The sequence below is a fragment of the Protobothrops mucrosquamatus genome, unplaced genomic scaffold, assembly GCF_001527695.2.
Source record: "Protobothrops mucrosquamatus isolate PMUCROS unplaced genomic scaffold, P.Mucros_1.0 scaffold167, whole genome shotgun sequence".
NCBI classification, from domain to species: Eukaryota; Metazoa; Chordata; class Lepidosauria; order Squamata; family Viperidae; genus Protobothrops; species Protobothrops mucrosquamatus.
The window spans coordinates 208,461-219,889 of NW_015386529.1; the positions used below are offsets into that span (position 1 = coordinate 208,461).

An 11,429-nucleotide genomic window follows, 5' to 3' on the forward strand; every position below is an offset into this window, starting at 1 on the left:
GCCCCTTCTAACCACTGCGCCACCATGGCTCATAAACTTGATAATATTTCAGAAAGTGCTTTTTTAATAAATTGAATTAGACTTTTTTTAACTCTAGTTTGTTGAACAGTCCAGTAAGTCTTGTGTATGAGCATAGTAGAGATGTGAAACTTTGTCAGTTTCTTATCAGTACTTTTTGCATCCAACCAAACCAGTGATTTGGTTGCATATAAAAAGAAATAGGAAAATACAGATTATGCATCTCTCTAAGTCACTGTGTAAACCAATACATGATTCATTATATACAGCTAAAAACAGCATAGTTCATTTACTTATCCCATTCACTCATCATATTAATCTAAAAACAAACAAGTCATGTCTTGACTTATCTAGAGCAGTGGGCCCAACCATTTAGGGACCAGTTCTGTGGAGAGAGGTTTTTCTACAGACCAGAGGGGGTGTGGTTTTGTGTGCTGCCTGCATCCCATGGATGGGACTTCACTTGTTTGCACGGCCTGGTTTCTGGCATGCTGTGGCCCGATGCCAGTCCACAGACCGGGGGTTGAGGACCTCTGATCTAGAGGATATACTGATTAGAGATAAATATCTGCCCTTTGTGCAGAAGTACATATTTGTTTTAGTACTTATTTTAATATGTAGCAAAAATTTTATGTGATATCTCTTGTCTTTCTAGCGCATTTGCACAGTATAATTTGGACCAGTTTACTCCAGCTAAAATAGAAGGCTATGATGAACAGGTATCCTTGAAAATATTTAAGTTTGAAAATTATTATTATTTAGCATATGATGAGACTATGACAGAAGAGAATTAAACATATACACACAATGCACATAATTATATACAAAACCTCTATGTGGGTATGTCAGTGGTCCCATAACTGGATCTTGAATTCAGCTATCCAAGTGATGATCCCTGGTGTTGCTTCATGCAAATCATCTAAGGTACCAGAGAATGTATGTTATGGACAGTATTGCGCCATATGTTTAATTGTTTGCATATCAATGTCACAATTGCAACAAGGGGAATCTTTTATCCCCACTGATACAGGGCAGAGGGATTTCTTCCAGTATTACACCTAATTCTGTTCAACTTTGTCCAAACAGAGTCAGGCAGATCAAACCAGGTGGCTTGGTAGAGGGATCACTAATGGTTAGGCCATAATAAGGTACCTTGGACCATTCCTCTCTCCAGGCATTCTTGGGGTTAAACTGGGTAGATGTTAAGTTAATAGCTGTTTTCCATGCTGGCCTACAGGATTTCAATCTTGTGATGGGTTGTGCATAGCCCTGGTGATGAATGGGGAGGGTCTTGTGTCAACTTCTGAAATGAATCTGGCTGAAGCCATCTTTGTCCTACTCAGTTGCCACAGAGGTTGGGGGGAAAGGGGGGAAGAAGGCGCAAGGGCAGCTTGGATCACTCCCGTGGGAACCAAGGTCATCCCCACAGGTGCTGGAAGGTGGAGAGAAGAAATGACACAAAACCCGCCAATTGCACTCATTGGGTAGCGTGATCCATAGCATAGTAAAGGGGAGGGAAGTGTTATATTTAGTTATGGTACATTGAATTCCTGGAGGGAATTTTAGAATTGGTTTCACTTTTGACCGTGCAGATATTATGTATCCAATAAACATGTTCTTTGAGGAAAATTTAACCCTCAGAGTTCTGATTTGTTTGGGTTCATTAGTCGGAACCTTGACACCTTATTGTTCAGCATCCTTGACCATAGCCAAACAAGAGCTTGTTGTGAGGCAAAATAGTAATATGTTTTAATTAAGTGGTTTTTGGTAATGCAGTTTATAGAAAACATTTTAGGTTAATTATGGAGTATCTGGTATCTGAACAATCTACTCTGCAGCTGATTGAATAAATCAATAGTTTTGGTGCTGCAACAACTTCACAATGCGTGTCTTATAGTCCATTCTAATCTGATTTTATTAATTAATCACTATTATTGAGAACCCTTTTTTCTCCAAATATTGCAACAGAGACAATCATAGGTACAGAACTGCAAAGAGTTGTATCTGCAGAGGGTTGCATCATTTAAATGGAGAGAAACTGAAAGGAAGAAAAATTATTAGAATGTTGTTAGCCAATCACATAATTGGTTTAATCATCTATTTCTTTTGGTGGAAGAGTTCTATGAAAATAAATACTAATTGATATTATGAGTTTTTATTTTATATTCAAGCTTTATATTCTTTATATGTGATGGATATTGCACTTAAAAATGCTAATGTACACTATAATATCAGATGTGTATAAATAGTACTGTGATTAATTAAAAGAAGTAGAGATATTAACTTAGAAATGCCCCTTTATATCTTTTTTGTAGGTATTAATAACAGAGCATGGTGATTTGGGCAATGGGAAATTTTTAGATCCAAAAAACAAGATTGCTTTTAAATTTGATCATTTACGAAAGGAGGCTACAGATCCAAAGCCTCACGATGTTGAAAATGCAATTGAGTCATGGCGAAACTCCATAGAAACAGCAATGAGAGCATATGTGAAGGAACACTATCCAAATGGTGTCTGCACAGTAAGTATCACAATCTGGAAAATGCTTGGATTGAAACTATTATTTAGGTTGCATAATTTATTTTTTTATTTAGTATCTAAAGTTTGAAAGTTAACATTTTTCCCCATTTGTGATTAAGGTATATGGAAAAACTATTGATGGACATCAAACAATTATTGTTTGCATTGAAAGTCATCAATTTCAAGCAAAGAACTTTTGGTACGTATAAACTACTTTATTTAGAAATAAGTTCCAAAGAAAGTTTTATTGACACTTTGATTTCAGCATGTTTAAATTTAAAACATACATTCATCTTGGGTAATATTAATTGTTTTATATATATTTAAATTGTGGCACACTAGTCTCCCTTCTGCTAATTCTCCTAAATGTATCTCACAAAACTTGCTTTAAAGATTCTTCAGTCCTCCAGAGCAAATTTTAGGGCACTGGCAGAGGCCTCAGTGAGAGGTCAATATTATTAAATTGGACCGAGATTTTGAGCTATATTGCATAAACACTTTTTAATGTGAAAAAGTTATGCCTAATATACAAGTTTGTATGTGTATTGAAATTTCATTACAAATATATGCAAACTCTAAATAATTAAAGTTTTTAGTACTTTTAATTTAAATACAGTGTAAAGAGTTGAAGATTAGAAAAATCCTTTAGGGAGTGATTGGGCAGAGCTCCTTGAAATACATTGATTTTTAAAAAAGCATTTTGTAGTGATAATTTTCAAGACATAGTTATCTCTCTCTTCTCCCCCCTCTCTCTTTGTCCCTCTCCCTCCTCCGCTCTTCTCTCCCTCCGCTGTCTCCTTTTATGGATTTGTTTTTTGTTTTTTTAAAGGAATGGTCGTTGGCGATCAGAATGGAAATTCACAATAATGCCTTCAACCACCCAGGTAGCAGGTATCTTAAAAATTCAGGTATGGCTACTCTGATCTTCCAAAATAAACTCAATAGCCTAATAATATCCCATGCAAATCTCAAAGATAATTTATTAAAGAAGATTATTTTGCATTTTTCTATTGGGAAGACAATTTAAAATATTATATACACCATAAAGCAGCAGTCCCCAACCTTTATGACTTGGCAGCCTGGCGGGGTGGGGTGGGGAGATTTGCTACTTGTGCAAGTTGAGCTGTGCGTGTGTGCACCAGTCTGCCACTCTTGCTAGTCTCGCAAGTTGGTTCCAAACAGGCCACTACCGGTAGTGCTTGAGTTACTGTCATTCATTTAATGACCTTTGCTGAGGCTGCTGAAAAAAATTACTTACAATTTACTTACAAAAAATTACTTACAAGTACAATTTGTACTTTTAACCCTCACAGTATCCCCAGTCCTGTGATCAAAATTCAGGTGCTTGACATGTGGCATGTATTTACAATGGTCCAGCAACCTGGGTCACATGATCACCATTTTGGTTCCTTTCCACAGGGCTTCCAACAAGCAAAGTCAGTGGGAAGAACTGGATTCGTTTAACAACCAGGGGATTAGCTTAATGACTGGGGCAAACAAGGATTAAAAATTAGATGTGGCTCCTTTAATGACTGCATCACTTAACGACGGAGGTTATTAAATCCTAATTGTGGTTGTACATTGGGGATTGGCTACATTTTTTGCCAATAAGTACATGTCTGGACACCAATATCAAGAATTCTCTGAAAATTTTCTTTGCCTGGGAGGGAGTTGAGAGTAAATAATTGGTGGAAAATGCATGCTCCAAATAACTTGGCTTGCCAAGGAGATGGGCTGAGCCATGCTTATTTGTTCAGTTGAACATATTTTTGGTATCTCTTCTAATACACTCTGTGATCAAAACAAAGTAAAGATACACAGCCAGTGTAGTACTGTATAATGATTGTCTACCGCAAAGAAACATTTCTTCAAGTCCACTCTCAGGCAGAAAAGATCTTACTGTGCAGTTTGGGGCCACTTTCTCTCAACCCAACTTACATCACAGGTTAATTTTTGTGGAAAAATATGGAAAGGGAGCAGTATATGTACCATTTTGATCTTAAAGGTATACATTAAATGATAAAATTAAGATCTGAACAATATAAGTAAATTTAAATCTGCAATAAGTTATATGCAGTTATGTTTTAAAAGTATGTTTTAAAAGTTTAAAAGTATTTGAGTAATTGACATCTGAATCATCTCAATCTGCTAAGGACTATTTCTTATTTTGGAAGGCATATAATATCACTAATATACACTGCCAATTTCTTTTTGTAATTATTTTATTGTGAACATTCTATACATAGGTTCATTATTATGAAGATGGAAATGTTCAGCTAGTGAGTCATAAAGACATACAGGATTCTCTAACAGTGACTGTAAGTATCTTTTCCTGTGCATTGTTATAGGAACATTGCATATTTTTCATATTATGTATTACAAAAGAAGATGCCATGCTTTTCTTTATATTAGTGAAAATGTAGCATGCGCTTTTGAGACAATACATTTGCTAATAAAAATGAACATACAAGCAGCAATAAGCAACCTGTCCCGCTTTTAGGTAGTATTCCTGATGTATGGATGTGTGGATAAGATGGGGCACAAAGTCATTACATTACTTGTGTTTGATGTTGACATACAAGTATAAAAATTAGATTGTCGCACGTAACTTTTTTTGTCATTGTGACTTGCAGAATACATGTATGTTCCCAGTACATCACCATTGTCTTCGAAGGGAACCTTCACATATAAGTAGAAAAAGTACTTAGATCTCTTCATACAATTGACTTTATTAACAGAAATTGACAGAAGTAATACTTTGATCTAGAAAGCTGAACAGGATTTATTTTCTAAATCATTTTGCCAAACTTTAGCATAGACTATTAGCACTTAAAGCATCATTTGTAAGTAAAATTCATGAACTATTTGAGACTTTTTTTAATATAGAAGATTTCAAATTCATATTCATTTTGAAAGCCTATTTTATTCAATAAAAGTATTCTTTACAAACAGTTGCTGTTCCAGAAATAAAAATAGAAACTATGCCTGTGGATTTCTGGTTCCTAGCTGCTGAAAGTATAAAACATAAACATTTTATAAATGAATGAATTATAAAGAAGTTAAACAGAAGAGGAATTGAAGCTTTTCGTGTTAGCTTTATTTTTAGGCAAGACTAAGCAATAAAAATTACTTCCATTAGTTAAAATTTGACTGTGAATGAACAGTCTTTTATTTGCTCTAGGCAAATAGCTATAAGAAAAGGAGGAAGTTAGTGAAATCTATACTTTCTGGAGCATTAATTTTATGAGTCATAACTGCCTGTGCTTTTGTGTGTCTTCAAGTAAGTATTGACTCCTAATGGCTGCTTTTTCTTGGCAAGTTTTCCGAAGTGCTTTGCCACTGCCTGCTTCCTAGAGCTGAAGAGAAAGTGACAGGTTCAAGATCACCCAGCTCATTTTGTACCTAAGATGGAACTAGAACTCACAGTCTTGCAGTTTTTATCCTGTTACCCTATCCATTAAACTGTAATACTTATTTTTATTATACATACATACATACATCCAAAGTCATGTAATCTCTTGAGAATATAAGCTTAACATTAAAAATAAAGTCAATAAAACATCTACCATAATTAATAATTTAATTATAAATCTGGCAGCCTCTTTCCTATTCCCCAAACGTTTTCCAAAAACAATTCAATATTGTCTAACTTTTTGGATCATCAAGGCTTTAAGGAGATAAAAGCAATAGACTTTCAGGAACCTTCCCTCTTAGGAAAATATTGAGTGGGTCAGTTTCTCTTAAAAGAGGCTAAAGTTACCTGAGGGCAAAGTCATGTAGAGTTTATGTGGTAAAACCAGTACTTAGAATTGCACTTGGAAGCCAATTCAAGCTCTATAGCACAACTGTTATATGTGGGTAGTGAGTCTTATCCACCAGTAGCCAAGCAACTGCATTTCATACCAGTTAGTTTGTTTAAAGCAGTGGTCCCCAACCTTTGCAGCTTGGCAGTCCAGCTGGGGGGAGAGAGGAGCTGGGCCGCATGAGTGGTGGGCTGGCCTCACATGAAATTCAACTTGCGTGAGCGGCGGGCCAGTATGTGCAGCTTGACTTGCTCAAGTTGAGCTGTGCACGCATGCACACCAGCCAGCCACTCATGCAGCCCGGTTCCAAATAGGCCACAGCCCAGTAGTGGGCCACTGCCAGGGGTTGGGGACTCCTGCTTTAAAGGCACTCCATGTAAAATACATTACAATATAGATAGTTCTTGTAGAATGTCCACTCATTCAGTGATTGTCCAAAGTTATAACGGCAATGGACATGGGGACTTACAACCATTTTTCATAGTTGCAGCTGTCACAATGTCTCTGTGGTCATGTAATCATGATTCAGGTACCTGGCAACTGGCTCATAATTACAACTGTTGGGTCATGCGATCACCATCTGTGACCTTCACTGCCAGTTTCCAAGAAAGACGATGGGAAAGGAAGTTGGATATGGCAATCACATAACCCCATGGGATATAATACTGCATCCAGTTTTGGTCACCGCGATGTAAAAAAGATGTTGAGACTTTAGAAAGAGTACAGAGAAGAGCAACAAAGATGATTAGGGGACTGGAGGCTAAAGCATATAAGGAACGGCTGCTGGAATTGGGTATGTCTAGTTTAATGAAGAGAAGGACGAGGGGGGACATGATAGCAGTGTTCCAATATCTCAGGGGNTATTATTATTATTATTATTATTATTATTATTATTATTATTATTATTATTATTATTATTATTATTATTATTATTATTATTATTGCAACCATGTGAGATTCACATAATAGTGGCTCCTGGAACTGCCAGAATTGCCACCATAAGTTAGTGTATTATCTTGTTGCTGGTCCCAATTACCATTGTTATGTGAGGATAACCTGGAGTCTATACCTATTGTGATAAAGCTTCTTAATCTGAATGGTTAACAATATTATATTGTGGCTTTTCTGCATTTCTTACATCATCCTCTAGATGTAAAAGTGTTAAACTTTAAACAAAACACCTATTCTGTCTGCAGTTTGTGTACTATATTTGAATTGACATTTGATCTTAATACTGAGAGTTATTTATTTATGACAGCTTTAATTCAGAAAAAAAATTCTTTTTTATAGAATGAAACCCAAACAGCAAAGGAATTTGTAAAGATTGTAGAGGCTGCAGAAAATGAATACCAGGTATCATGATATTTTATAAGACTACTGCATATAATTTCAGCTACTGTTCTGAATTTTGCTGGACAACTTTTATCTTGTTTCTTTTATATTATATGTTCAAAATAAGACAAGTCTGTTAAATTCATGATGATTGTAATACATAGAATAAAATTTGCCAAGCATATACTTAATGACAGAAAAGTATAAAAATCAGTGTGCAACCATTTAGGATGTGATCATAGATAACATTTGGCAGGTCACTTATTTGCAATAACAGTTATTGTGGAACACTATTTCAGCAGTATGGTAACAGATGACATGACAGATAAACCTAGTTAGTCCAAAATCCAACCTTATATAGCTTTTTTGATTCTCTTTTCTCCACTGCTATATGATACAACCGATTTAATTTTGAGTTCTTAATTTTAACAGATGATAGGAACGAGATGTTTTATCTTGTAAAAGCATTCTTGATACTTGACCTTACAAGTTATAATAAATTATATTTATAATTGCAAGATATAAACTATAAGGTTTTCCCAGTGACTTAGAATACAGAAGTACTGTATTTAACTCTATTATTGTTAAAATATGCTAAGGTTTGATTTATATAATGTTTCTGTTTAATCTTAGAATATCAAGTTTATCTAATAAAGATATGGAAAAAGTTTTTGGAACATAATGATAAGTATACAGTTGGAAATGTGTTGCTTTAGATCAACAAATTGTGCATTCTTTAAGAAATATTTTCTTTTTTGTTACAGACTGCTATCAGTGAAAATTATCAAACAATGTCGGACACTACTTTCAAGGCTTTGCGCCGACAACTGCCAGTTACTCGCACAAAGATTGACTGGAACAAGATACTGAGCTACAAGATTGGGAAGGAAATGCAGAATGCTTAAAATGAATATAGCAAATATAAATAATTTTGTCCTTCTGTACAAAATAAAATTATTGCAAAGGTATTCAAAATTGTGATGTCACCGTATCACCTTGGCCATTTGCCATTGAAATAACTGTAAGTAGTTTGGTTAGAACACAAGGCTTAGGTAACTTACTCTTTTTATTTGTCCATTTGTTTCTCCTTTACAATTTAGAAAAAAAATCAGTGTAGCTGAAATGTTGAGAGCTTCTGATATATTTAGATTTTTATAATGACATGCCTATAGTTTTCAGTTAAATTAAACAGTTTGAAAAAAATATTTTTGCATAAGATTATCCCATGTTGCTTGCTGTCATGCAAAAGGCAGCTTACCAAACACAATTCCTTTGAAAATATTTGTTTCTGGAGAACATGGATTTTAGCTTATGTATATTGCAGAAATATTCTGCCCCTCCAGTCTGAAAGCTGGAGAAAAGCATTTCTATATCCAATCCTATTCAGTTATTTAAATAGCTTGATGTTAACTTTTTTTTAAAAGCCAAGATCTAATTTTATAATAAGTTGAAATTAAACATTTGTGCTTATGTTCAAAATGCATTTAATGTTCCATTTGACAGCACCTCTGATGAGTTGGGATTTTATCAGTTATTTTTATCATGCAACCATAATTGTATTATAGCAAGGCATATTGTTATATATATGTAATCCTATACTCATTGTGTGTCTGTCTTTTCTTCAGTTGAAATGTACTAAAAAAATCTGTGAATTAAAAATGCAAGTTTTCTATCTAGTTATGATTATCATTTCAAATATATATTTTGCAACAAGTTTAAGAAGGAATCAACCTATTAAACATAAAAAGAAACAGGAGCCCACAATAAAAATAATAAAATATTAAAGGCAGCGATAAGAAAGAAAATAGATGTGTGTGGTGGAGTTGTAGTGGAGGCAGCCTCTTCTTCCACAAATGGCTTGGATCCAGGTGAGTCTTCATCTAATGCAGTGGTTCTCAACCTTTTTAATGCTGCGACCCCCAACCGGTCGTAAGTCGAGGACTAAACCGGTCGTAAGTCGAGGACTAAACCGGTCGTAAGTCGAGGACTAAACCAGTCGTTAGTCGAGGACTTTTCCTGCCCGGGAGCGCCGCACATGCGTGGTTCCGCCCCCTGCGCCGGCCGAGGCGTAGCTGGCAAGCGGCAGAGACGGAGCAGGCCGACCACCAGCTGGCCCAGCTCAAGGGAGGTAAGGCACCCGCCGGAAAAGGGGGGGAAAAATGGCGGACAGCCTTGCTTGGCAACCCCCGTGAAATGGTCGATCGACCCCAAATGGGGTCGCGGCCCATAGGTTGAGAACCGCTGATCTAATGACCATGTGAGATTTACTCAACTGGGATTGCTGAAACTGATGTTGCTAGCCAGAGCATGTTTTGCTTAATAACCACATCACTTAGCAACAGAGTTGCCAGTCTCAATTAGGGTTAAGTGTGAACTTTGTAAATTGATTCAAGCTCATAATGTTGCTGAAGGAGAAAATTAAGTTTCCATTTCATATTTATAGTTATGGAAGTAATTTAATGAAGTAATGAAGGAAAGGAAAGGATGAGAAAATTTTAATCACAGTATAATGGTGAGATAATGCAAGATGCTTTAGTTACTATTATAATAATTATTTTGGTTCTGCTATGATTATTTGAACTATCAGAAGACTATCAGAAAATTAACTTTCTCCAGAGGCTGCCATTCTGCTACATATTTTTTTTTCAGAATATCAGTTTCTTTTTTTCAACTCATTTTTATATTGCATATAAGTCTGTTGGACTACTTAGGAAGCAGAGCAGAAATAAAATACTGCAATAATAGGATTTGCTGGGCACTTTCTTCATGATCCAGGTACATTCCTGTATGAAATGGTTACAATGTATAGTTTTATTTCCATACCACATTAGGTACAAGGTGAAAATCTGCTAAGCTGTATTTTCTAATTATCGCATATCCCTCAAAAGTTGATATATATTGTATAGTTTTGCAGATTTGGTATGAAAATAGTTGGTAGAGGATGGCTTTTACATTAGGTTCACTAAGTCTACTTTGATTATTGATCATACATGTAAGAATTAGATCTAGTTACATTCTTTGATGATACTATATCCATTTATACCAGTATAGTTAAATTTAGATGTGAAATGTACAGATACTGTGAGAGAAATCTTAGTACTTCAGTGCGAATGTCAGTTATATAAGTAGAGGAGACCGGTACTCCCATTAGGAAAATCCTTAATTAAATAGCTTGGTAAAATCTCTGAGGCAAAGTAAAAGCAAGGAAGTTTTTTGGGAAGATTTTTAAGTGGTGCATGGTATTCTTTTTTCTACAATTCTATTTTACGGAACAATATTTCACATTTATCATTAGAATTGTAATAAATGATGAAATTTCCTAAAATAAAGATATAAATTATCCTATTGAATTATCCTTAAAATATTTTGTTAACATGTAAAATATTCAAGTTTCAAAAGTAGATGTTCAACATATCTATTCTGAGATAAAAAAAACAGCAGCAAACAACAATATGCGAAGAATGTCCAGTAAATTTATAGTTTATTTGCCAGGTGGGTATAGAATGCTTCTTGCTTTTTCTGTTGTCTCTATAGGTGTTGTTGAAAAATCAACAGGTGTTAGGATAATGCCATTCTCTTTCTCTTCTTAAAAAGATCCTGAGTAGGATTTAATTATTCTAAAAAGCATATTAATGCTTTAGCTACTATTTGATTACTATTGCCACTACAATATTGTGTAAATAATAAATATCACATGATAAATATTTATTGTGTGATAAAGTAAAAACGGTAATGCTTTTAAAAACCATATAGTC

General features: G+C 35.0%; 1 protein-coding gene across 1 annotated transcript in view; it reads left to right on the top strand.

The window, feature by feature from the left end:
• Positions 1-9,350, top strand: part of CAPZA2 (capping actin protein of muscle Z-line subunit alpha 2) — a 27,532-nt gene extending 18,182 nt beyond the window's left edge. Inside the window, exons 4-10 of the mRNA XM_015813553.1 lie at positions 674-737; positions 2,334-2,540; positions 2,659-2,738; positions 3,369-3,447; positions 4,786-4,857; positions 7,633-7,695; positions 8,439-9,350. Of these exons, the coding sequence (XP_015669039.1) occupies positions 674-737; positions 2,334-2,540; positions 2,659-2,738; positions 3,369-3,447; positions 4,786-4,857; positions 7,633-7,695; positions 8,439-8,579 (706 nt within the window). The 3' untranslated portion in view covers positions 8,580-9,350. The remainder of the gene's footprint in view (positions 1-673; positions 738-2,333; positions 2,541-2,658; positions 2,739-3,368; positions 3,448-4,785; positions 4,858-7,632; positions 7,696-8,438) is intronic.
• The last annotated feature ends 2,079 nt before the right edge of the window (positions 9,351-11,429 follow it).